At 39.5% G+C, this 27,586-nt stretch overlaps 5 protein-coding genes across 5 annotated transcripts; 3 read left to right on the plus strand and 2 right to left on the minus strand. All coding sequences in view use genetic code 11, as the record gives it.

Moving 5' to 3' along the window:
• Nucleotides 1-616: 616 nt before the first annotated feature.
• Nucleotides 617-14,029, plus strand: EGR_01329 (hypothetical protein; the record flags this gene model as incomplete). Its single annotated transcript, XM_024490578.1, has 11 exons — nucleotides 617-1,267; nucleotides 4,161-4,418; nucleotides 5,076-5,374; nucleotides 5,717-5,959; nucleotides 6,557-6,875; nucleotides 7,186-7,272; nucleotides 8,701-8,960; nucleotides 10,318-10,495; nucleotides 11,646-11,895; nucleotides 12,848-13,110; nucleotides 13,697-14,029. 11 exons carry the CDS (start codon nucleotides 617-619, stop codon nucleotides 14,027-14,029), a joined length of 3,141 nt encoding a protein of 1,046 aa, XP_024354902.1.
• A 4,850-nt stretch (nucleotides 14,030-18,879) lies between these two features.
• On the plus strand, nucleotides 18,880-23,664 carry EGR_01330 (Alpha-(1,6)-fucosyltransferase; the record flags this gene model as incomplete). Its single annotated transcript, XM_024490579.1, has 7 exons — nucleotides 18,880-18,901; nucleotides 19,551-19,840; nucleotides 20,289-20,532; nucleotides 20,959-21,239; nucleotides 22,691-22,795; nucleotides 22,967-23,245; nucleotides 23,353-23,664. 7 exons carry the CDS (start codon nucleotides 18,880-18,882, stop codon nucleotides 23,662-23,664), a joined length of 1,533 nt encoding a protein of 510 aa, XP_024354903.1.
• A 482-nt stretch (nucleotides 23,665-24,146) lies between these two features.
• EGR_01331 (60S ribosome subunit biogenesis protein NIP7) lies at nucleotides 24,147-24,757 on the minus strand (the record flags this gene model as incomplete). Its single annotated transcript, XM_024490580.1, has 3 exons — nucleotides 24,147-24,546; nucleotides 24,586-24,669; nucleotides 24,702-24,757. 3 exons carry the CDS (start codon nucleotides 24,755-24,757, stop codon nucleotides 24,147-24,149), a joined length of 540 nt encoding a protein of 179 aa, XP_024354904.1.
• Nucleotides 24,758-25,248: 491 nt separating this feature from the next.
• EGR_01332 (hypothetical protein) lies at nucleotides 25,249-25,670 on the plus strand (the record flags this gene model as incomplete). The annotated part of the gene is made up of 3 exons (XM_024490581.1): nucleotides 25,249-25,294; nucleotides 25,330-25,514; nucleotides 25,557-25,670. The coding sequence occupies 3 exons, from the start codon at nucleotides 25,249-25,251 to the stop codon at nucleotides 25,668-25,670; spliced, it is 345 nt and encodes a 114-aa protein (XP_024354905.1).
• An 806-nt stretch (nucleotides 25,671-26,476) lies between these two features.
• EGR_01333 (Oligosaccharyltransferase complex subunit) lies at nucleotides 26,477-27,017 on the minus strand (the record flags this gene model as incomplete). Its single annotated transcript, XM_024490582.1, has 4 exons — nucleotides 26,477-26,492; nucleotides 26,527-26,750; nucleotides 26,775-26,848; nucleotides 26,879-27,017. The coding sequence occupies 4 exons, from the start codon at nucleotides 27,015-27,017 to the stop codon at nucleotides 26,477-26,479; spliced, it is 453 nt and encodes a 150-aa protein (XP_024354906.1).
• Between the last annotated feature and the right edge of the window lie 569 nt (nucleotides 27,018-27,586).

Below are 27,586 nucleotides of genomic sequence, written 5' to 3' on the forward strand. Positions count from 1 at the left end.
GTTGTGACTGGTATGTTTCAGTGCATACCCACGGTCGATTTGATTCTTATAGTCCGGTTACGCGGCCTTTCGAACGCTGTGTCCTGATTGGCTGCAGGCGTTGTGCACATTCCCCTGCCACCACTACGCGAGCTGCCTTCAAGCTACCAATCAGGGCTTTTTCGGTTGCCAAATTTCTGCATGCGCATGCCAGAAATTTCCTCCTCTAGCTCCCTAAGACATCTAGGTTATTTCACAATAATCAGAAGCCTCTGTTTCGAGAAAACAACCCGAGACGCCAGAGAGCTGATACGATTATGTATCGATATTTCCATTCACTTTAGGTTGGGTTACCGGAACTCCAGTTTACGTCACACTCAAGCTTGGAACACGCTTTGACATTGCCTACAATGCACTGAATATTTCGGATGATGTACTTCTTGATAAGGACGTGATACTCTTCACAAGCCAAGGAAAAGACCAAAATGACCCACATCAATTCTCTTTTAATTTTGAAATCGTTGTTCCTATCGAACCACTCCTCGTTTACGTACAACTGTCAGACTGTCAGAGCAATCATTATTTTCAATACCTTATAACAAACGCAGACGTTCGGCAAAATTACGACCCGGTTTATATGCCCAAGTCAAGAGAAATGCCAATAATGCTCATTGACACACAGGGTCTTCACACGCCACTGTCATTTCTTCTGCTCTCCATCTTCCTGGGAAGTCTGTATTTGGTGCTTTTTATAGCATTTCTCATGCTGTGTTTATGCAAACCCAAACGTGAACAATTTATTGTACCAGGGCTACTTTTTCAGGGCCCCAATTTATTAAATTCACGTGCCTCCTCACTGTCATCAGCTTTAACAGAGGCTGCGAAATCGTCAACGTCAGCATTGATGGTGGAAGATCCTAGTCTCTACGCCTCACCCACCCGCGAGAACTCAAGAGCCATTCATTCTCCATGTCGTCTTCCTGCCACTGATAGCATTCCGACCACAAGAAAAATACTTATTTTCCTCTATGTCTGCTTTCGCGCATTTACGATATTTCTCTTTACATTCAGTGTAGGGCTATCAGTGCTGCTAAGCATTGAATCAGAGTCGTTTAAAACACTAGTCTCATGTGTGCAGAATGCAAAGAGTGACAGAATTAGAGAGTTAGTAAGTCAAGAGGCAATACGGCGGACGTTTTCTGCGCAAAATTCTCGAAGAATTGCATCTCCATGGTTAAAAGAACTTCGACAGATAGAGAAAGCCTCCGATATAGAACTGTCTAGCCAGGTAAGTCTAACTGAAGCCGTTCTAAGGAGCTGAAACTATTCGTGATGGTTTTCTTTTATAAATCTCCAACAATCAAAAGTTTGGACCGGGGACTTAATTTTGGCTATTAGGCTTTTTTTCAATGAAGACAATTTTTTTCCAGTCAATAATGGGTTTACCTATATTGGAGCCTTTTATTTTTTTATTTGTTTTGATTTAATATTTGAAGAAAATGCTGTCATTCAACTTCCATGTATAGTATTGGAAATACAAAAATCGACATGGGTGTGTTCGACAAATCGTACCAAAGTTGCGAGAAGCCATACTTGATAAATTTTTCGTGATTTCCTGATCGAATTGTCATTTAAAAAGTGGGCCTTTTTTCAGACGTAGCATATTTGGCTTAATTGGGGCACAACACAAAATACTGCTAATTTTATTTTTTTCGTTGGATTTTCGCTGTCTTTACCATGGAAAAGGGACAGTGAGTGAAGGCTAATGTTTTTATGGAAGTGGTCTGGTCAGCCATTTGCCACCATAAGTTCTGGGAAATGTTTAGCGAGAGAGAGCTCTCTTTTTGACGTGAATGATGTTTTCCACTATCATAAATTCAGTTTTTATTTTCAAATTTCACCATAAAATATTGTCCCAAGTTTTAATTTACTTTACACTTATCTTGGTACGCACTATACCGACACATCTTGTCCCATAAACTGTCCGGACAAATGCGTCTTAACGGTAATAAATCTTTCAGAAAGGCTTTAAGGCGTTGGACAAATGGAAGGGTATAAAACTCTGTAAGAAAGTTAATCGAACTATTACTTCCGAATGCTAAAACTTAAAAATATGTCCAAACCTTAAATTGTAAAGAGATATGACTGGTAGGAAAACGCTATTAACGCTGCCACATTTCGGTAAGTGGCCGAAATTTAGCTATGGGGATTCTCTTTACCAAGAGTTTTTGATTAATGTGCGCTGATTTAAATGCGATACATGCAAAGTATTTTTGAGAGTAAGGCAAGGGTCTTTTGCGAATTTTATGTGACGTTTTATGCTTCCTTTGTGCTAAGCACGATTGTGTTCTTTTTTGTTATACATTTATCGTATTCTGAAGTGCGTCGCCTATTTATTGTAACCGTAAAAAACCAGCTGCTAAATTTGCTTACTGCTCGGCATGTTTGTGTACCAACAGGAAAGAGGTCGGTGAATTTTGCAGATGTGAGCACAGATTGCGAAACTATGCAAATGCCATCTGCGTTTATTATCATAAAGCGTTTAGGGTTTTGGAATCATAGGTTTTACATCAGCACGAATTGTAAACGTATTTCAAGCACTTCAATCTATTAATGACATCAAGTGATACCACATTTTTATAGTCATCATCTTCTTTCATCAATTTTCGGCGGGAGAACACATTTTGACAGCTGTAAATTATTCGTTACGTTGAACTGTCTTCTACCCTCACCGATAAGATAACCACGTCTCTTAATCATCCCTTAGTCTCCTTTTTAAGACTTTAGTAAATCCTACAATTCTTATGCTGTAGTATTTTTCGATCAAGGTGTTTTCATATATGCCATTTGGGCAAATGCCTTACAATGAGTGGCTAATGAGGTTTTACTTGATTTATTAATTTGACCTTAAAGTACCTAGTAAAACATTTTGACTTCACCCGAATCAACTTCTCCCAAGCAAATTATATTGCATAGAATGCAAGAAAAAGGCCTATTATGGGCCTATCCAATTCGACTCTCTTCCCATCTGTGACCGGATTTCGATGCGTAAGATACCTTAAGCCACTTTATGTAACCTTTAGAAAACTGCATTAATTATTTAAGTAAGACATATTTTCATAATAATAAGCATACTTTATCACAATAAAATAGTACTGTTTGTGCAGAGAAATTGCAGCTCCACTATAAATGCCATTTGAGCCAAGTAATAACGTATTTTTTTCACTAAACGATTTATATAGTTACACAACTTTTGGTAATGATTAGCTGTCGAGTTTTGCTTTTGCTGTTTTTAATTACCGTTTGAGTTTGGCCCTACACTTTGCATATTTTGGAAGCTGTTTTATAGCTCATCTTAAAATTTAGCAATTCAAATGATATTAATGTCACTTACTTTATTTCGGTCTTTACATGCTTTTCACGGAATCAGGAGTCATGGCTGAAATCATTTAATTAAAAAACATTTTCCTTCCTTGTCCCAGTTCAAGTCAAAGTTGCATGGAAGTCGCAGCTTTGTGAGTCTATCCAGAACATTTTGATTTATAAGTGCATACTTCTCCAAACTTGATACTGATAAAATTAAAGACCTTTGACCTTTTTAGCTAATTGCAAAACAACCCTCTGAAATGGAAGAGGCTTATTAAACACTGAAGCATTCTTTTTATGCTAAGATATATGCATTTATTAAACGAAAAATCATTTGTGCAGATGGTTTCGTTTTATGGTGAAAAGACCTTAAGAAATCATAAATGACTACCACAAAAAGTAGGCAAAAATTGGAATTTTTCATAATTTTACTTTAAATTTGCCATACATTGGGGATATAAAGCATTGATTAATTAGCTAGTTTTTTTGCAATTCTAAATTTGTTCCAAAAGATCTTCCAACAGTAAATATATCCTTACTTATAATTTACAACTTTATTTAATCTAGTTCTGATTCATTTTGATATCGGGTTTCCAAGGTTTTAAATGGAATAAAACTTCTGCTCCAATTCCTCTTTACAAAGTCAATTAATAGAGCAGTTTTTTGTCTATCAGAATCAATAAACCATAAACTTATTTGGCATCAAAACATATTATTTGCCACCACAATATAAAGGCCAAGAAAATGCTTCCACCAATTGCACGGGTTTCTTTTAATTTCCGGACTAAGTAAATATGACATGTGTATATTTTTAGACAACAAACTTTATCCGACAGACATCAGCATGTGAAATGCAAGAGTTGCGCGTCTCAGGCGAGGTGGGACTTTCGATGGCTGAAGTTGCCAGTCTCGTCTCGGCGAGGACTGATATGAATATATCTGGAAATAAACTGTCACAAAACGATCCTCAAAATTTTGTTCATTACATAGCTATTGCAAATATAACGTGGGATTACCTAGAAAGTGAATATTGGAGTCCCCATAACATTTCCATTCAACGCTATATGGAAGATGTGAGTGTTGATGTAGCTTTAAATGTTGAATTGCGTAATTGCAGTTAATATATCTTGCTTATCTTACAAATAATCTTACACATTTTAGCAGAATCTGAGATTTATTTGCTCCGGAATATGTACAGCTGGAAAAGGGCTAATTTATTTCAAGCCATTCACACGTGGGTGCCGGTGCAATGGGTTGCACTAATATGTGGGAATGAGGTTTTGTAGAATAATATTATCTCAGTGGGTAATATATAAAGTATTTAAATGCTACATTAAATAGGTCATCTCAGGGAAATGGGAATTAGATAAAATATTAATAGAGGGCGTTTTCATGAATCCCCAATTTTAATGTGGCTTTGGCTCAGTCCCTAGCAGGCTGTACCAGTAAAAAGGGGACTTTACTGTACAAAATGCTCATTGTTATTCTTCCCTTGTTTTATTTATTACACTACCTTATTAATTTTATTCTACAATGTTGGCTTCCACTTGAGTAATTATGTGCACTGATATTCTTTAAAAACTATAATCTCAGGCTTCTTACTTCCTAACAGAACGATAGATATTAGAACTCTAAAGTCTCCATGTTTTGTTGACGCCTTACATAGTGTTGAACTGTTGCTGTTATTGGAAAATAAAGCTCTAACAGTGCGATTAAAATGCCGTGTTTAGACAAGGGGCCTTCTTGACAATCAAATGGTTCAACACTGGTCCCCATATACACTCTTGCTGGAGCGAATGCTGGACAATCCCTGGTTGGCGACTGCACGCAGAGCCATGAATGCTACAAATGATGCACTTCAGAGCCCTGAAATTGTTCGCTTTAGTGTACGTTCGCCTTCAGTACCCGAATATTTTGCCGGACTAACTCCAGCTGATCCACAAGAAGTTGAAGCCCTCACTTTTTCAGGATTCCTTGGGATTCCACAACCCGCCAATGCTCGTTACGCCGAAGCTCGAATGTGGAATAGGTGAATTATATTAATCCCACTAAGTAGTAGCATGGCTGGCTACGCTTGCATATTTTTATATAGTTATTTTCATTGCCAATAATGAGTGCTAGAGAAATTGGCTGTTGGACACTAATATGGAGTTAATGAGGCTGACTCTATTTGTGCTATAACATTACGCTTATCCCGCCGACATGGAAGCAAAAAAGTTTGCACGTGTCTATTTTCAGAAAAACTAAAGTTGACGATTCCCATGTAGTCGAAGCACGGTCTCTTTTAAATCCCAAAGATTGCATTTTAATGTTGGGAATTAAAAATATTCTAAAATGATCCTTTATATTAAAAGATTTCGGTTTTATTAAGCCTTCGACAAAATGTTCACACACTAAAACTCCTCCGATACTTTGAGAACGTAAAGAACACGGAATCGTCAGTATTCACGGCCCAAGTTTTTGGACTTTCACAATCTCCAGATCCTTTCAAATATTATACTTATGGTGAAAACTTTACAACAGATGATTTGGATAGTCTATCATCTGATTTGGCAGCAAGTATATTACGGGATCAAGTGAACCAACGCAGCTTAACAGCCATTTTAGCAACTGGGTGAGTGCCAATCTATTATTTTGCCCAAAAGTGCCCATTATTTTCATGACGAATAAACTATTCAACCCTTTAGATGAGACTTTCTAAAACTTTATTAGCTTACTATGGACTATCATGAGGCCAGGTAAAGAGGAAAATATATGACCGTACTTTAAAGCAGTGATGAGGCCATCATGAATACCAGGTGTAATTGGTGATTATTCGGGTGAAAGCGCCTGATTTTTGTTATCAAATTTTACACTAGGATTATCGATGCAGTTAGTGGTGTGATAATATTATCGTGAAAGAGTTTTTAAAATTAAGCTCTTCAGTCAGATTTAAAAGTCATCTTTTCTGCCTCAAATGGTGCAGTAAATTTGACAATTTCCATTGCAATTTTAACCAATCCTAAGTATTAAATTTTAAGTAGGAAAGTCGTTACAGCTCTCTACAACTATTCAAAATAGCTGACTTTTAGCTCAATAGTTGTAATCGAATAGCATCTCTATAAATTAACCATCTATGCTATCAAATGCCAAAAAACCTTTATTTCGTTTTTTTGGTTGGGGAAGGTTCGCGACAGTTAAGTGCATTAATTCTTTCATTTTCTTGGCTTAGAAACAAAAATAAAGTTTCCTCTCTGCGTGAATGGATAAATGTAGCTTATTTACGAGTCTTTCTACTGGTTCTGGATGCCTATCTAATTGTATCCCGATTTTACTCCGCATGCTGTAATTTCTGTGCTCTTTGGCTTGGTAAACGTCGACGGGTGTACCACAGCACACATCAAAAGTTGAACGCTCCAAAGAAAAGGCAGACTCTAAATGAGCATCCTAATGACGCCCTCTTATTAACGAGCAGTGAAATAGAGCAACCGAATTTACCTAATGAAACCGACCTATCTGCATGTCCAACGACGTGCCCAGCTGAAAACAATGTGAGTTTTTAAACAGTTTTTTAGCAAAGCATGCAATTTGCTTGAAGTTATCTGGCGTTATCTCTAGTTTTCAGATGCACTTTTCGCGCGGCTTTCTTAAATCCAAACCATTGCATATAGTCTCAAGAGTAGTCCTAGTGCCGTTCCTCGGTACCACTTTTTTGCCCTTTGTCTGTCGATTGAGAATAAGTGGGACTCGTCCAACTTATTTAATTGCACAATGCTGCGCTTTAATTTGTTTGATATATGCCATTTGAATCAATATCCACCGCATTCAAAGCAGTCTGACTTAATACGAACTGTTATTCAGGCTCAGAATAATATTTCACCACATCAGCCGCCACCCTTTGACGAAGCGGGCAATCAGAGCATAAATGCTTTCTCAGACCACACGGACGTAAGTGGCAATGGTTTCCCAATTTTCTTCCCTTATTTTAGCACCTGTGACAATTTTTTCGAAAGTGTAGGAAGTGTGCATGGACTGGAAAATTTAAGTAAAGTCACACGTATATCGCTGTGTGCTTGATATTGACTTGACACCTGAACATACTAAAACGTGACCAACTTTTCCATAACTTCGCATATTTACACAAGAAAATTAATCACAACTTTCATTTCCATTTGTCCAAAATTCTGGACTCGCTTTATTTAGTCTTTAACCAAGGAGCTAACTGCTCACTTTCCTCTAGAATTAGAATTTTGATTCGTTGAAAAAGTATTTTCTCGGTAAATCCATGTAACATTTCCTGCTCACAATTATCTCCTTAATCATTCATATTTAATGAAGTTGATATTGCACTATATTTACACCACAGATGAGCTTGTAAAAAATATGTATATTTTAGCCAAATCCCATTCAAAGTACTGTATCAAGAAGTTGGTTATATGTGGTGCCCAGAGACTTCCCTGAAGACAGAAGAAGACATAATACTTGGTCAATGTATGTATGCATATGACATAAAGTGGGGCTTGAAGCTATTGGCATGGCTTGGAGGCCAGTCCATTTAGCGAAGGTAAAGTAACGACGCACTTAAGTGGCCACATAACCAGCACTGAGAGTTTAACAAGTACTCGAAGCACCACATATATGCCGTAACTTCTGTGGCCATTTAGGGCTCCACCGTACAGAAATAGCCATATCTGAAACCGCATGCTAACTAATTTACTTACTAAGGTCTGTAAACCATGCCTTTATACTTTGTAACTCGTCGAGATCTTCTTCGTTTTATGCATCCCTAGTGCATAAAATTTGTTCAGTTACCTTGATTTGTACTTTTTGCTGCAATATTTTGCTATTATTACGACCCAAAAAGCAGCAGCTAATTGGCATCATCCCTTCAGAAGACAATATTGCCTTCACCTGACGAAGTTTTAACCAAATTTTGCCACTTAGTTTTTTTCCTTTTGAGACGGCGATCTTCTTTTGTTATTAAAATAAGAATGCACTTTGATTTTGTTCATTTAATCAAATCGCACATTAACGATGTATGAAACTATTTGACACCTCCATCCAGTTGTAATGGTCTTAAGGTCGAGTACCTGTAGGATGAATTGCACATTTACAAATGCCTGGGACACGTTACGCATAAAATAGTCTGGTAATATTTCATCCCAAGTTCACAAACCAAAATTTAGCTAGTGTAAACTTTACTTCACTTTAATTAAATACACCTAATACGCACATACATTTATTGTGAGAGCGGACTCACCTGACTATGCTTCATTTTTTCATTTGGGACAGACCCGTAAAAGTAGGTATGTAAGAAAGAAAAAGTAGCGGAGAAATTTCTTTGCGAGACTTGTGCCTACTAAACTTGCATTTCAGTCCCAATATGTTCGTGCTGGCAATAGCACGCATGCTTCTGCCACTGTTCCGCACCATACGATCACTGCAACTGAGTTGAGCAACGATCCTGAGGCGGCCGATTTCACTGAATTCAATCGCCGAAGAAGTCTTCCGGCTTGCTGCTGCTGTCTTGATTTCCACTACTTGCTCATTCTCTTTGGCATTTGCCTTATGATTGTCGGTTTCGTAATTAGCAGTGGTGCTGGAAAGGGGCTGGTTAATAGCTGGCTATTGAAGAGGTAAGTTTTGTCACCAATAAAACATTTGAAAAAGCGTTGTCTTAATTAAAAATCCTTCAAAAAAATTATTTATTATTCATATGTGTATAATGTGACGTGTAATATTATTTCATGAGTTCCCAATCTACAGATTTCACAAACTTCGAATAAACCGTTTTTCCAAAAGTGAACCTGTGATTTTGGACTGTTTTTGCCAAGGCTTTAATGTTCTACCATCGTAGAACTTTTGCAATCACATAGAGGTCCTTACTTATAATACAAACTGTCTTGTGCAAATCAGAATGTTGTGCGCCATGAATAGTGGGAATTGGGAAACTTGGCGCTTTTACACACACCTGTCGGAATGTATACAATAAGGTCTCAGTGAAGAGTTGGAGGGAGAAGGGCGCAGGGTTGTTTGTCTCGATCGCAGTTCAACCATGCGGGAGTGAGACATACGCCCAGAAATGTTTTTCCTCCATCGTCAGACGCAGTGCATTTGCAATAAGATTGGATTTTGGTAGTTGTATGTTTCAATACCCCTCAGTTATCTTCAAGCAGTTCCTTGTCCTAAATACGCATTTGATAGTGTTATTTAAATAATTTTTTATTTTACCAGTTAAATTGCCCAGGCTTATTAAGTTTTGTCAAAAATATTTCTTCTTCGTCCATATTGTTTGTGTGGAATATGTTAGAGAGCTGTGTATTTCATCCATACTGTCGTTCACAAAGCCCTTCAATGCCAATTAGCTGGAGCTGCTCAATTTTTAAAAGCAATTAGAGGTGTTCGGCTGTAAATTTATCTGGAATGCTAGGCTAAAACATTTATGCCGACTCGGACGGCCACAAGGTTAATGAGACTTTGTTGTAAAGATTTTGGCTATTTCTGGGAGGCGTAAGAAAAACGCTTTCTTGGAGATCGTTTGAAATGGTAATATATAAGACATTTGAAGTTTATTTTACTAATATGATGGTGATTCACCGTTTTCAAATAAAACAGGTAAGGCCATAATGAGGGGTATTTCGGGCAGATAGCAGCCCTGGTGGATATTGCTTTGGTCATTTTCATACCATATGCAAGTGCCCCTAATATCATTTAAGTCCTTTAAAAAGTAGAAAAAAACTGCGAAATACTTCTAATTAGCATATTTAGAATAGAACAAGTAAATTTATCTCCTTCTTCGTCAAGTTATTTCTCTTGGTGACTCTTAAAGACCGCAAACACATGCGCTAATGCTTATGTTATCAAATGGAAAGGCACAAAATATTGCACACCTTAACTTTGTCGATATTAAGTACTCATTCAGATGCATTTGTGACGCTTTTGATGAACTCCTTAATGGCCACTATATATTTTAAAGCCGTTTGATTACTTTAGGAGCGCGCTTCTTTCACGAGTAGAAGCAATGGATGATTATAGACGTCATATGCGAGCGATGGTCCATTATGTCCAGTTGAACTATCTCAATTCTCAGCGACTTCTCCTAGAACGCAACAAGTCTGCAAGGCAACTTAGGAGGCTGCAAAGAATCCAACACTGGTTATATTATGAGAAGGTACGATCCCTTTTTGTGTATTATTCTAATAAAAGACAAGCGAACACTGAAAAGCGTACTCTGACATTTTTCCATTGCTTCTTATCTTTGTAACCTATTGAGTTGTAAAGCATGCACTTTAATGTCAAAACAGCACCCATACGTTCTTTTATTTTAGATGCTTTGTTTGGTGCTTAAACGACTTGAGGTTAGGAAATTATTTACAAAGAATGCTTGATGGGCAATGCATTTTGCAGGCACCTATCAAATAAGGGGGTCAGAGTGACCCAAGACTAGATAACTTCTCCCTTTAGAAAGTAGAAATTGCTTTAGCATGAAGATGCTTCGGATAGGTTGGTAATTGTAATTTGTAAATATACCGTTTCTTATGTACCTGGACACATATGAAATGAAAATACTTTCCCAATTTTCAATTCAAGTTCTATTCCTCAATTGAATTTGCATCGTAAGCAGTTTAGCCATTTCTTATTTGGTAAACGGTGAAGTTTTTACATAGCTCATAAGGAAAGGGGAATTTGCAAATGTCATATCTCAAGAGTGCGCCTCATAAAAATGTTATTAGTTTAGTAATTTTCTTCAAATGAGGGCACATTAAAATGTCTGCTGGTATTTTGCTAGCATGCAATCTAGGTTCATCTGCATACGCACGTAAAAAGGCAACTGTGCTAACTGGAATCACATTCACCAACCCCCCCCCCCCCACTAATCATTCGTTTAAGATTATTGTAGTGCTTTCCGTAGTTTTGACAGTCCCGTGTTGCCATTTAACTCCTTTGGGCATATTCAAAGTTTAGGTTTCACGTACTTGTATGCATCGCATACAAACGTTTCATAAGTATAAAGTTGGTTTCGTTTTCAGTACGCCACACTGCAACGAATTAATGACGATTGCTCTGCCCCCCTTTCCTGTTATTTAAACCCTTATAAAATATAAATTTACCTTAACGTGATTTGGGTTTGTATACTTTACGGGTTTCAATTTCATTCCAAGACTGGAGAAACCACTCTCCGAAACTATATTAGAAAGACCTCTGTAGTTCTTTTTTTGCAAAACCGGTACAAATTTGCATGATGTTTGGTGTGCAGATGTTACTGAATAGGGGGATGCCTACAGACAGTCTTGGTAGAGGTTTTGTAATTTTTATTTTAGGAGTATATACTGAGGCGAAATCTTTATGAAGTTTGTGCACTCTCCGAGTCAAAAGGTCGAAACCGACAAAGTTTTTACGTTTTGGATAGCTCCATCTGTCACCGGATAAGGCAAGACCAACAACGACGACAACATTCCCCATATTCCAGTATGGCTTCGCGTAAGCTACAAAAGAGCACGACGTCTTTTATGTCTTCCCAGGATCAACTCAAACTCCCGTTTTGCACACTTCTGCCTGTACAGTCTACAGGTAATCCTCGAAATGATAAGAACTGATTTTACTTGAAGTCAGTGAGCGTCATTATTTTTTCAGCTACATTTTTTAATTCGAATAAACTTCTCATTTATGCCGGGAAGTTATCAATAATACTATAGTGCATTTTCCCCTGCTGTACTGTCGAGTCTACTGTTGCTAAGTTTATGTATTGGAAATTTTGAATCATTTTGCCCTCACTTGCACTTTAATCCAGTGCATAGCATTGGTACATCTATGTAATAGGCTGAAATATATGCCTGAAAATGTGACCATCATAACTCTTTGATGGATGGGAAGTCATTGGCAATAGTATGCATCAAAGGCAGGCCTGAAATGCTAACCTTTTATTTCCATTTGTTAAAACGTATTTCGAAGTCTCTCCTACCGCATCATGCTTTTTGTTTTAGATCATGAAAATTTATTGAAACCTCTTCCTTGAACGTTAACCCAGACAAATAGCTTTCGGATTTGATTTAGCACTACCATAAAATGCAGAAGTAACTTAAGTAATTTTCCTCTGATTAAAATAGACTAAGAACTAAAAAAGTTGCATTTCCTTACTACTGCTTTATGATAAAAGGTAACATTGAAGAAACGGACATGAGCTATCCATCTGTGCTTTCATTAAAATTGTATAACTAGCCTCATGCACGCAAAACCTTTTTTCATGAGAGCAATGCGCCGACTCAAATGGAGACCACCACACTGTTAATCATTTACTTGCCATACACAGCATTTTTAATGGGCGTATTAAATTTCTGCTTATTTTTTAACCAAAATTTGATGGCCATTAATGAAAGTGCATGCGAGCAAAATGAGTGTCCGTTCAAAGAGGTCCATGTTTGTCCCCAGTTCTTTGCTTATGCAAATATGTCGTCACAATTAAAAGTATAAGTATTGCTGAGAGCCCAGGCTATGACATAATGCATTAACTCATCTTCTGCAGATGCTGTCAACTCCAGCCTCAGCACACGGGAAAGACATACGATATTAGGGACGGAGAAATCAACAAGCGTACTATCGGAACAGGAACTACGCCAGCTTCATCAAATGTTTTTTAAAAACTCCGCTTTTGCTGCTTTTCTCACAAGTCTTTATCGCCTCCTCTTTACAACCCTACTTCTCTCAATGTGCATCTGCTGGTTGCTTGCCTGCAAGCACTTGATTATGCAGATGGCGACCCGCACTGTGGCTGTTGTTACTAGCAGGGTACGTAGAACATTTTTGCTCTAACATTTGAGGAGGTACGCTATGCGGGCAATCTCGGAGCGAAACACCGTTAGTCAATAAGATAACGGTATGCCAACATGTGCCTTAAATGACCGTTTCCTCAATTGTGTTTTGAGCAGGGTGTTAGTATTAAATTAATCTTAAATAAATCACATTGAAGAGTCAAAGACAAACAAAGTTCCTTCTAGCTGAACATATCTAAGTTAGGAATCCTGAATAGAACTAATGCGCAACCTTTAACTAAAAACTGGTTGTTTTATTGGAAATGTAGGAACATTCTAATTTACTCAGCTTTTGAAGTTGTTAACTTTTTTTTCCACAGATGACTACAAAACAAAATTCATGAGACAGCAATAAAAATGCGTTTGTAAACACCAAATAACTTTCAAAGTCGGCAGCTAGTGAGGCTGGGATGGCTTCTTTGCCCGCGGTCCCCGTGATAAAATCGCTGTAAAACTGTTTGGCACGTAGGAAGTCCATTTTCCTAATTTCTACCTGCTCTAAATAACACACGGTTTGAGAGGCATTTAAAGTTAATGCTGGTGGTTTTGCTGTATTGCCTTAGGTGACGGTGATCTCACCCTGTCCTCCGGGGGTGCGTCGAATCGAAACTTTCATCTCTTCTCCGAACAGTTCCCTTTCCTTCCACCGCCCTGTTGTTGAAGGTATCGCTCCAACTCGACTTAACATATGGCACTTCGATGATGATCCCTCAAAAGATTTCCAGAACCCCCACTACCTTCCAGCTCCAGATCTTCCTCCACATGTGCCCAAACACTCAGCTTCTCATTCGCTTATGTCGTCAGTATCCCGCAAGAAATCAAAAAAGCATTTTCACTTCAAAGGAAAATTGATCCAGGCAAAAACCCAAACTGATTCTACAGAATCGCAGGTGTAGTTGTTGTCCTCTTCTATCCCATTCCTCCTATACTTTCTGTATGTATACATCATATGTAAGTACAGTCAATTTTAGTAGTGCATTTTTTTCACGATTCTAAGACCAAATGGTTACACTTGGTATTGTCTTGACTACGGTAGTAATTAAACTCACTGATGATTAAGACAAAAATGATGTAAAATACCATTCAGGAAAAATTCAATGAGCAATTTTAACTCTAAATAACATGGTTGCGACTTTCCAGTTTATATTGTCCTCGATGGTATATTACTATGAAAAATATTGGAGTGACCCAGCGAATTTTCGCATCAATTAAAACCATTGCTTTTTGTAAGTTCCCCAACAATGTATCCTTGTCAAGTCGTACAGTTCCTTTATTCAAAACATACTCTTCCAACGGAGATAAATGCAATGAGATGGGAAGCTCTATCGCCCAATCATTTCAAATGCCCGAGTTTAAATGCTTCCAAAATTGAGCATAAATGTTTCAAGGGTGTTGAAATTTCGCTATATACTCAATGAAACCTGAAAATCAGTGTGAAATGTGAAAAGGATTGTTTATTTGCCATAGGCAGCTGTGTCCATCGTAAACGGTTTACGTAAAAGCTAATTCTAAAAGATGTGGATTGAGAAGACGTAAATCATCATAATTCGCCCTTGATTTGGGACACTTTCAAATAGACCCTAGCCTTGCCAATCAAGTCCACTTTCGTTACAGCAACGCCAACATTATTAAGCAAAAGGTAAACTTGCTGAATATGTTCAATACCACTTTCAATTTACTCATTGGTGCATAGGCAACATAATTTCAGACCTTAGTCAGCAGGGAATCTTGAGGCTTCCTTTTCCTTGTCTATTAATATTTCCTACTTTTTGTCAATGGTCTTTAATACCAATGTGAAAACCTTTTATTAAAGGATATAAGAGCTGGGAGGCTATAGGTATGATCAGATGGCCATGCCGTCTGGCGGAAGTACCACTCGAGGAGATCAAAAAATCCCTCTTAATTAGGCTCATAATTAAAAGAACCCATAGAGAGTAGTCTATGTGAATCCACAGCATACAATTAACAAACATCTAACGATTTCCATGTGTTTATCAGCCTATTACTGCGAGTTTTAGAGTTAGGATTATAAACTTCATTATTGACCTGGCGCAGAAAATACCTCCTAGAAAAAATACTTTTCTTGCACAATCTGCATTGAATGCAATAAAGCAATTTCTGGAAACTCTCCTGCAACATAGTCAGTTACATCTTCGCCCTGGCCTTATCCAGTGCTCTGAGAGCCCTGTAGAAAAAATCAATGCAGAAAATTTGAGACAGCAATACTTAGGAATGCTAATGATGAAAATCGATCTGAGGAGGGACCTGTGCAAGGAAATAAACTTGTGCCAACGGAGAGAACCAAGTAACAAAAGCTATGTACTTGAGTTGCGTTTTCCCAAATCCCACCAAGCACTGCACTTCCCTCAATCCATTCATTTGTTGTACGGAATATTTGCGGCTCAGCGGTCGGATTACTGTAACCTTTGGCCAAGCATTAAATAAGGTCTATAAACAAACAAGGAAATGGTCGGATTGTTAAAAATACGTATTTGTAGTGCAGTGTCCCGTGTTCCCCCTTAAGTTTTAATAAGCTAGTCTAGTAGGGAAGAAGATTCACTACTTATGCTTATGATAGGTAGGAGCATTCCAACACGACTGGAGAGCCATCCCACCTAGAGGAAGTGCCATTCGTTGAGAACGAGAAATTCGCCCAATTAAGCACACAATTAAACGAGGTATCGAATTACTAGAGTTCCGTTTTCTGGTTTGTTAATGCTTACTTCAAATAAAAATTTGTCTAAAGACGAGATAGAAAGTCTTGTTTCTTCAGGAAACATGCTATGATCTTACGTTGAGTTATTAACACGTACACAGTTTTACAAAGATATTTAGGGTATGATGATCAATACTCGCTCCAAGGCGTCACATTACCTATGAACAACTGGCCACAGAAATGCAAAAAAATAGGTACTTGCTGTGATTTTGCCTGAGTACAAACATCTCTGTCAGAGTAAACGTTACATAATCTATTTATTTATTTATTTGGCAAAATAAATGCCAATTAGTTGTAAGGTCAACAAGAATCGGAAGGCAAGCTATATATTCGGTTTCGTAGACAAAAAGCAAGATTAAAAAAATCATGGGCAGCACGCACACTATTTAGTAGTGTGAAGCTCTTTTTGGAAAATATTTAAGATAATATTTCGTGAAACGAACTGTTAGTAAACATTTTAATTGCCTGAGGAGCGGTGAGAACACATTTGATAAGTCTAAAAATTGAGTTTTTTGGTGTAATTTTGGTTTTCTATATGTATTCATTCACGCGTATATTTGTTTATTTCACCAATTCGGTTTTTTAAGTTAATCGCAGATGGAGGGAGTTGTGAGCGTCCCAAGGTAAAGTGTTGTGTGGGGTGCTGTTGTTGCGGGTATATACGGTGATTTGAAGCTATCTTTCATTTCATTGAAGGAGCTTTGTTTTTCTGTTGCATATGGTGCCCTAGAATCGTTTCGTAACCCCATTCTTTAACTAATTAGACTCGTATCACTGAACAAGTACCCGTACGAAGCGTTTGTTTGCCATCCGTAACCAACATATCTAATAATACCTCTTCATGATCAGTTGACAGTCAATTTGTGCACACATCACGGTTACATACGCAGGTTACTTTGATGATAATGGTGATGTGTTAGGTTTATTGCAGTTGGAAGGAAGAACAAGGTGCCTACTGGTGGATACTTTTGTTTCGAATTGCTTTTAACTTTTACACTGTTAATGCCTCACTCGCATCCTGGCTGATAGTGGGGGTGTTTAGTCGATAGGTGATTGTAGTCTGTCCCAGCTTTATTGCCAATTTCTAGAAGAGTCAGGTATTTGGCAGATTTGTAGCCTGTTGGGCTCTTTCCTGAAATCGCCTTTGCTAAAACACGTGAACTATGAGCAAGTACCCAATTAATTTATGTTCAGAATCGTAAGTAGGTCTGGGATGTTTGATGCTGGCTTTCGGTGCTTTGTTGAGCGTTCGGTTTTCGCATGTATTTGTGTCCTACCAGCAGTTCCAAAATCCCGGAGATGCTGTTTGTCATTCTTGTAGATAAGAAACATGCTTAGATTCAAGCATCTGCTCCCGCTGGCGTCATTATTTTTGGTGACGCTGTACATGTACTTTTTTCTGGCTGTTCAAAACAAACCAAGTAATTGCGGGACTTTATTGATTTCAAGCCCTGAACTCAAAAGTTCTCAGATTCGCGGAGGAAGTGTAAATATATCGTAAGTTGTGAACATATTTCTAATAATAGTTGGAAATCTCTGTGTTGTCTCTAACCTTCAATGATTTTCTACTGTTCGTAACTAAACAATCAATATGCTACATCCTAAATTATTATTACTTCCTGCTTTTTCAACTACATTTAGTTAAGCAGAAAAAATATATTTTGGACAAGTTCTACTGCAAGTAGTAAAGGCTATTTTACCCATATAGGGAAGCCGTGGCATGAGATCCTCTTGGATGGGCATCGAATTGATCGTTTCAAGTGCATTACATAGCATTGCTGATAGACATGGTGACTTGAAAATGGTACAAGATTATACGGCCAAAAATACAAATTTATTCCCTTGGCAGATGAGCCAAGTGACATCACGAGGCATCTTTCTGCGGTATCGTTAAGTGCCTTTCTGTTCAGCAAAGTTGGGGCAAGGGTGGAAGTCTTTCAGGTTGTTTCGATGTATTATTTTCTATGGGCTGCAGTCTTCCAAGTTTTTCCTTATTTCTGAAGGGGGTGAAATTGAATAAATTGAAATGCTACTAGTGTGGTGCACACCAGCTCATTTGGCATGGCCTGGTGTGTCAGTCAGTTTTCAGCCTACAGGTATTTTGATAGGCGGTTATTTTTTGTATTTTAGTGCTTCAGAGGGAACTTTTCAGACAAAAAGCGGTAAGTTGCCTTTTGCCTCGTATCAACGCATCTGACTCACTGGTATTCGCGTCACTATGGTTTTTAAGAAATATCATTTGCTAATTTACTTGGGTAGTCGGTCATTTACTTTTCTTTGTTTGATTTAAAAGCCCATACATTACTAATTTCTTTACTGTCCACTCCTCTACCATTTCGTGCTGCCTATCGGTTGATTTCATTTTTATTTAATGACTTTTCTCCTTGTTCAGTGAAGGCTCTTGGAGTTGCCCCATGCTATTGAAACGTGTCGTCCCCTGGAATACTTCAACAGTCAGTCTTGATTTGATAGGCACGAGTGATTTTACATTTAAAACAGTCGAGTTTTTATTATCAAACCATTTTATTAAGTTCCCTTTTGATTGTCGTAGTTCAAAATGCATTTTTGCACTCAATATGGAGTCTGGGCGCTGTGAACTTAGGGTTCATACCACTTAGAGAAGAATCCTAGATGGCAACCTTTAAATTAGGATTTTCGGGCTTTTCACTATGTTTCCCATTTCCATCATTGCGATATTTCAAGGAATCGACTACTTATTTTCCTGGTTGTTAAGGCTAAAACATCAACTTGGAGCAACTTTTCGATTATGTAAGCTTGGTTTATGTGTCTTTAGATAAGTCCATTCAGGTGATTGTCTTCGTTCTTACTCTACCCTATTTTGTCAAATTTTTTTCAATCCAACCACCTCAAGATTGCGCTCCAGAAACGGCTTCTTTATTTTAGTGGATGGTGAGGGATTGTTTACTTGTTGCATGAATTTCTCTACCCTTGCTTTGTTTCTTCAGATATGCCTTCTTAACCAATAGGTGATTTGCTCGTGTGCTCCTTCAGATGCACTTATTCATTAAGATGACGAAACACATGGGAACCAGTACGTTTTTTTCGTCATGGTGTCTACGTAGTTTAGCCCTGGGCATTTGGCTCCCTTTAGTCTAATCATATGAAATCAAGTTTATCCCGTACGTTTTCACTGTTGGACGATGTTGAACGCTTAAAGTGCTTTGCTTTGTCGGTTCTTTGCTATGACTTTGCAAGTCTTACCAAGCCAGGGTGGTTTATTACACTTTTCTTGCCTCCGTAACAGGCTTTTAGCCTTAATTTTTGTTGCTCTTGTGGCTTGAGCTGCAATCCCATCACCCATTTCAGGTTTTCATTTGGAATTTCCTCTCACGTACTATATTTGTGCTAGCATACTTGTTCATTAGTATATTTGCGACATCGAAAAGTCCAATTTGAAGTTCACCTTCTAAGTATAGGAATTTTGTTTTCTCTATAAATTGGAGCATTGTTTTTTGACCCGTTTATATGCGTTAGTAATGTATACATTCTCATTCTATGAAACCTCTCGAAGGCATTATATCATGTATGGTACACCCTTTAGATAACCCGATTTGACGTAACACTAAATGTAGTACTGGGACTTGTTCATCAAGAACTTATTTGGCAAAAAATTTCCGAATTTTAGCAGCCCTGTTATCGATTATCCACTTCCTTGGACGTCGTTTTTCTCTACATCTCAGCATCGTTGCTCGGTCCCAGCCATCACATTCTCCAGCGTCGGGCAATCCGACTGACGCGTGAGTCGCGCTACCTGGTCCAGTCACAACTTCGCCAGTGGCGTGAGAAGACGCCTCCTGTGGGTGAGCTCGCCAAGCAGATCGATGAACTTCTGTCGGTTTTCTCTGATCTGACTGATTTGTTGGAGGTAAATGTGGAGGGCCTGGCACGCGTCGAAGGTGCTGCTAATGCTCAACGAATTGCTCTCCAACGTCTCTCCAACGTCTTCAATGCCGAACTGCAGAAGCTGCAAGTGGGTGCCGTCTCTTTTGGTCACTACCATCAAACCCACTTTAAGCTATCTCATTATTTAGCCTTACGACTTATCATATTAGTCACGCATCTAAACATCTTTAATTTGCCATACACATTATCGTTGAGTGTGGGGACCATCACCTCTAATGTGTCCATACTTTTGCCTCATAATTATTCACCAGGTTTGTGTGACTTAGCAAATCAACCACGTCACAGTGGTGCATTTGCTCCTACCACTTTTTTGGGATCTGTTGCTACATTCGTGAAAAGGACTTAATTCATCGAATATATTATTCTTGTATAATTGAAATTGCCATTGTATTTTCATCAATAATATATTTGGCGCTTTGAACGTTGGCTAGTTACTTTCTAAGATGTATATAGTCTAAACTTATTGCAAAGTTTTTCGGCATCACTCAACCAACTTTCTCCTCACTTTTTTTCAGAATCCGGAAGATTGTAACAAAGTGAAGCACTTGGTCGTTGACATCAATAAAGCATGTGGATTTGGTTGCCAATTACACCACGCAGCGCACTGCTTTCGGCTCGCCATAGCATCTGGTCGTGTTCTACATTTAATCAACAGCACATATTCTTACTCTAAGAGTGGTTTCTCTTCAGTTTTTAAACCTCCCACCTCCTGTCCTCTCCCTGAAACTGTTGCCAAAGCGCACACAATTACGTGGGGGTGTGAGCTGACCTCGACCTTTTTTTAATTTGCTTTCTTGTCTAATTTAATGTGATGAAAGTGGGCACTCGTGTGTAATTTATTGCACGCAGTAGGGCTTGGCCTTTTAGAAAATGTACCTGTGCGTCGTTTTTTGCAATCGTAACATTTTATTTATTCATCCTGATTTGTACTGATAATGTAGAGATCTCTTGTTTAATGTTGGATACGGGAGTTGTTTATTAGTACTGACACCCATTCTTCTATTTTTAAAGGTATGCATAAAATACCATCTGTATAAATAGCTCTATCTAGGGTATGGTATTCTATGATCTATAAAGAGGTCGTTAACCTCCATGCTTAGATTACTCATTTCGCTATTTAAAGCAAGTGTTGGTGTAACTTTAATCTGAAGAATTATTGTGTCCGCCACTTCTTCCCACTTCCAGCGCCCGGTTATGAGGACGCAGCCTACGTCTACTGTCCCATCGTGGAACAGCTGCACGAGATTCCGAAATATGCCCACCCGGCGGTTCCCACATCAATCGCTGATACACTGGCCCATCTTCACGGAGCCCCATCCATATGGGTCTCCGGTCATCTTCTGGCCTACCTCATGCGTCTTCGGACCGGGGAGATTTCTGCGTCTGTTGAAAGGCTCATTCGAAGCATAAGAGGCACACCCGACTCCACCCCTATCGTTGGGGTCCACATTAGACGCACAGATAAGGTAAAATTTTCCATCTTGCATCCCCTTTGCGCTTCTTTACAACTGTATTTCAGTCATTTTTATGGCTATTAGCGTTCATTTTTGAATTACACGTCTGCGACGTTACCATTTTTACGTCATACAATTTTCTGTGTCGGTCGGCTGTTTCAACCGTGAACTTCCTGATGTATGCAACGTTACTGTGCAGTTGTTAGCCTTTTATTTCCGGTGAATCTATGATTGGATTGCTGTCGGCGTGCTTTTTAGCATAGGGTTGGAGGTCCAGGAGTTTGTAAAATCTTTTGAATCTACATACTGATGTTTACACTGCCGGTTCACCCACCTCAAATTTGGTGTTTCTCAATGACCGCTTATTAGACATCCGCTTCAGTTTGCCTTATATTTGACTAAGGTTAACGGCCGAGTGCTAAGTTATATTTGAGCAAAGTAGCTTAAATTTTTGTTATTTTTTTCACGCTGCATGACCGCCTAGGCCCGTAATGCTCTAGTAATTCGTGACTGCTAGCCACATTTATAATCATTCCTTCTTAGTGCCCACCGACCCATGTATCAACACAACGCAATTGTTTAGTTTGACCAATTAGATCATTAATTCATTTGAACCATTGTGAAATAAAGTGCTTCAAAAGCGTAATTTACCTATCTTGTTTGTTCACCTTTAATGAAGCAAATTGTGTTATTTAGTGTAGTTGGGATGTGTAAATTTGGTAAGGAATGTAGTTTTTGTATTTTGGAATTACCATAGGCAGCCGGCAGATTGAACCCAGTGATTCACTATTTTTTTGAGATTCAAGGTTTTTATTTACATTAAATGTTTCCATTCTATTCAGTACCTAGTCTTGAAAATAAAAGCCCCGCCCTTAAGCTTTATTTTTTATTTTCCAAGCACTCAGAGTGCTTACTCTTCGTCACAGCGTCGCAATGTGTGGGTTTTTCTGGCCCCTCTGATCGTTTTGAGCACATAGAACCTATTGATATTCTTCGTACATTCATTTATCAAGCGTTCCCTTTCTAACTTTTGTGGTTCGTCGTCTCATACTTGTAAAGTGATCCAAAATCCATCTAAGGTTGTTATGTTCTTTATTAAAAGGTATGATTAACTCAAACCAATCTTCATGATGAAATCGTGGTCTATGTGAGGATGCTGTATTTGGTGAATTGTTTTCATTGCATACCGTGCACTAAAAAATCAGTCTCTTAAATGTCCTTTTTTTAATGCTTTTTCGTATGGCAATGGTATCCAGATGCTTTCAGGTTGTGCTTTTTATACAATACTGATCTTGTTGCAGCTGTTGGACTTTTTCCTTTGTCATCGTGTTTTGTTCTTTCTATCGTTGCTTCTACAATTGCGGATTCTTTCGTATTTTAATTTCTTGTGCTTAATGAGGTTTATTGTCAGGCACACCACTGAATGGGAAAACAGTCACGTTATGGTGCTTCTTATTCTTCAGATCAAAACGGAGGCGGCCTTTCATAAGCTGGAGGAGTACATGTACTATGCGGATCAATACTTTGATAAGCTCGATGCAGAGCGTCTGATGAGAGCCAGAACGGAGGTAACTCATCCTCACCATTTGCCACTAACATTACTTGCTGATTCATAACAGTTTATGTACGACCTCAACGATAGCATATGGAGGCTAATCCCTGTTGCTTAAAGGTCTTTTATCATGCATTATAATAGTGAATCATTAGTTCCACTTCTAAAAGTTTTTTCTTTCCGGAAGGAATGGTACGGCGATGACACCTCCCCGCTGCCCTCGCATATCACAAGACGTATCTTCATTGCAACTGACGACGCCGAGGTGTTTGCCGAAGCTCGACGTCTGTACTCCTCTGTGTTGTCTTCAAACGGCTCGCCCCGCTATGAATTTATAGGAGACGTTCAGCGCGCCCAATCCGCATCACTATCTACTCGATACACCCACAACTCTCTCCTTGCTGTCACTGCAGATGTTTTTGCACTCTCCTACACCGATTACATCGTCTGTACATTCTCCTCTCAGGTCAGGCACCCCTTGCTCTCACTGTGCGTCACCCCCCACCACTGTTTTGAAGTAACGCCCTGTGGAAGACGGATCTCCTTGCACGTGTGCGTTATCGCTCTTTGCAGATCTGTCGGCTCGCCTACGAGTTAATGCAGACACATCCCACCCGACTCGGCGATGCGTCGATGCGCGCTCAATCTCTGGATGATACCTACTACTATGGCGGCCAGCAGCCTTGGAGCCAGGTAATCATTGTCGACGACATAGAAACTGGCATGGAGGCCGGCGACACGCTGGCTTACCTGGGGAATCACTGGAACGGCTATGCCAAGGTAAATCTCCCAAAAAACAAGGGAGAAGCCATACGACCCGCCTACAAGTTTGAAAGTCGTTTAATGGAAATAGACTTCCCTGGATTTAATGCCTCATTCCCTTAAAGACATGCACCCAACTACGGTGTCTGTCTGTGATTACACCTGTTATACTTTCCATTAATGTGCAATTATCAACACGATACCTATTTCGTGCCTGAGACCATATTTGAGAGAAGCATTTACGGGGCAATCGCATCAGACGGTTTACCACAATGCACTTGCTATCATTCCACTCAAATAGGGAATCACAAAATAACGTGTCAGCGCAACTACCTCTCAACGAATTGATGCAGATTGTTAATACCGTAGACAGTGTCCGGCACTCAGGTTGTTTTTCAGTGTTCATACGACCTGGCAAGAACAAGGGCAACATTAGCTATGCAGTTGTCAGGGTATTTACAAAATACCCGCAGGGAAACCACTCGGTAAGTAAAATGGCACTGCTACCGAAACAGTAAACTTCGCATGGTCAGTTATGACAAAGTCAGTAATAAAGCGGGGGGAATTGCAGAACCGATACGAGTTTACAAATCAGTCTCCAGGCGCTATACGATTGTCTCTTCGCTCCTGATATATTCCCCGATGTCGGCTTGATGGAAACCTATAATTGTCATGGGGTCAGTATTCTTCATTTGGAGGGTAGACTTCGCGGCGACACCAAAACCCAGAGGGGTATCATTAGCATTCATCACGATGACGCCGGCGTACTGGGGCGTGTCTTCTGATACGCGAGCCAAGCCAGACTTGACAATATGCTGGCCATAAAGAAAGTGTTGCTCAGCGGATGGCTTTAACCAAATCCGATACTTTGCGTAAGGCGTCAAGTAAGGCAAAGCGGTTATGTGAAGGCGGAATTGGCTATTCTTCGTGAATTTTCCAAAGCAGGTTCCGAAGCTCAGAAGGTTCTTCCGCGTGATATTTTCAGCCCGTCTAGCCAGATCATCTCTAGCAAAATGAAAAAAATAAAAAAATGACGGGGAAAACCTGCAGTAGAAAACTCGACCCCGATGATAGTAAAAACCGTATTTTTCGTTTCCACGTTCAAGGAGTGGCTTGATATCTTGGATGCTTTCTTTGTTAGCAGATAATCTAGTACTCACTATTTGGACAGCTTGTCAGCTAGCGATCTGTACTCAGCCTCCCTCAACTGCCGCATCCTGGGGAAAATCACGCAGACCTGTCAAACCACGCGCCTTATTGTATCGTTAAAATCACCATGAACTACTTAATCAAAAACGTACTTAGTAGCACATTCACATGCAATTTTTTGCATTAAAGACCTACAATACATATTAAAACTTAGACTTTTACTAAAAAACCTAGAATTAAGTCGAATTTTACAAAGAGGTGGATTGCTTATCTAATCTAAACAGCAAAATTCTTTAAGCTGCAAAACTTTTAGGTCAAATTTGTATGCAATGCAGTGTAATAGATAAAGCTAGAAATTACAAGAACATGCTTCTTTGATAACAAATCTAGTGCAGCCATATTCTACTTAAATTATATGCAACAATAATATAAGTAGTCCTCTTTGGCGAGTACTCCATATTTTACAGATACTAAATAGCAATTCGGGTTAATGCGACGTTTCTACCACATACGCAATTGGTCTATTCCTCGTGTGCAATTTAACTAGTACAGGCCATTATGGCGGCACCATTGGCGAGGCACGCACCCCGCCTTTTCACCAAAAGTACGCTGTTTTCGATGTATGTTATGTGCTCTTAGTTGTGCGTTTTGATGCTGTGACTGTTGCCAAGTCTCATGTTCAGCCGATTCGATTCCCCAAAGTGACCTATAATGACATGACGAAACCGGAAGGACCATGGCAAGAGAAGTATGACGCCCTAAATGCCGAGTACTCAAGGTATATGTACATCGGTATATGCTCGTTTATGGTCTCACTTGGTATCGTAAGTGTGTATCTCTGTACCCATACAATCGACCAAATTTAGACTTTATACGCGCTGGACCCTTTCAAGTATATGGAACCGGCCCACAGAAATACACCAGACGGCCTGGCATTTCTGAACCCGAAACCAGAGGTTTTGGCTGATATTCAGGAGTGACCTAGAGGGCCAATGTGCTCCATAGCCCATCACCTTCCCCTCCCGATACCAAAGCCCAACCGTCCTTTAGCATCAATAAATCACTCCATGGCCAACTTCAAAGTAGATTCTTGATCCCATAGTTCTGACTCGTTTTCACGGCCATAGAGACAATCCTAACATGGCCAGCCCTTCGCCATTGGGACCTCCCTCCAGTGCTTGGATTTGATTTAGTTGAAAGTAGCCTTGGGATTCGTGCGCCCCCTCGCTGGCGTTTTACCATCGACCGCAGTCCTAAGTGCTACTCAAAATTCGAGTCCTGGAAGTTACGCAACCCCATCCATTGTATGAATGCCGACAAACAAGTAGTTCCACCTTGGCGTGTATCTACGATCTCCAAAAAGTGCGAATCGCTGCAGCTAGCGTGCGTGACAGGAGCCGCGGGGTCTGTTGGCTACGTAACGGACTCAGGGCTTTGGGAGGCCCACCTGTCGAACTAGGAGTAGCCCACGAAACGCCCTACTCAAGACGCGTTCTTGCTGCTGCTCACTACCTAACGATGTGAACACCTCAGTTAATGGTAGTGTATTCCATGAAGACTGGGGACCCAAAGTCGCTTAATCTTAGTAGGGTCACGGTGACAATAGTATCGTGGGACAGAGCGGTCGCTTACATGCGTCTTTGCAGAAAATAAGAGGTAGTGTTTTGATAGTAGCCAGAGGCGCTGAGGACCCCATAAAGAAAATGATTGAAGACAGCGCACCAGTTGTATTCTTGAAGGAAAATAATTACAAAGTCAGCAGCTTCTCGTGTACACAAACAGTGCATCAAAACCGATACGAACTAGAGCGGAAATGAGATGAGTGGTGATACTTACGGCATCTTTATCTTCATGAACGCACGTACCGAGATGAAAGACACGAAAATGCACGCAACACCCAGCGAGAGCACTACTGCGCGTGCCAATCTGGTCATCTTGGATTCATTGATTATATCAAGCAAGATAAATCCTATTGCACCGAGCGTGAACATAAAGCTACATAGAAGGCCCTCCATTATATATTGGCTATTTATTCGCCATTGCATAAAAGCAACCTGAAGCTGCAGTCAAACATCAAAATTTACCGGCCTCTGATTCCCTCTGGCGTCGGTCTCCGTTCCAACACTGGGTGGCCCATTTATAACATCAAATATGATACCTACGAAAAGTAGAACGGTCGACGCTTTACCTCCGGTAACAAGAAAGTAAGTCGACAGAACAAAAGCAAAAACCGTCATCCTAGAAGGCAGTTGCAACCATGATGGCCTCTTGATGCGTAACCTGGGGCACTCCAAGAAGGTAAAAATGGAACAGAACACCCAATCCATCCTCACAATGATTAGCCGTAAAGGGCGCCGAAAAGGCTATGTTGCTAAAACAAACAAAAATATCCAAAACAAAAAATGTGCAAAAGCTGAAACCAGTTTGCTAACGTGTGAAAACCGTCAACTTAATGACCACTAAATGCGTAGCTACACACAAGGCACCCTTTCAAGGTTAGATTATTAATTCCTTAAAATACTAAAAAAAAGTTATTTTACAAACTTGTTGTCTTTGAACGCAATTGAATTTTCGACAGCAACGGCGTTATTTAATCACTCTTCCATGTGCTTGTCCGAAGATTTAAATAGGTATTACATTATTTATATTTCTTTGTGCAAAGCGACTAGTTTTTGGGATGCATTTGTTTGACTGGGTTTAAATGGACCATCTGAATTTACATGCTTAGCGTGCGTCTGTTACGAACATCTCACTGGGAAGAGGTCGATACCCTTGTGGGGCTAGATATAGTTACCAAAGTTCACAATGGGTTTTTCTTCCTGTTGGAAAAGCAGGGTTCAGCAGGATTTGTCGAAGCTATTGGCTGAGATTTTATCACTAAAGCAAGTTTTTCTTC

The sequence above is a fragment of the Echinococcus granulosus genome, assembly GCF_000524195.1.
Source record: "Echinococcus granulosus chromosome Unknown EG_S00005, whole genome shotgun sequence".
NCBI lineage: Eukaryota > Metazoa > Platyhelminthes > Cestoda > Cyclophyllidea > Taeniidae > Echinococcus > Echinococcus granulosus.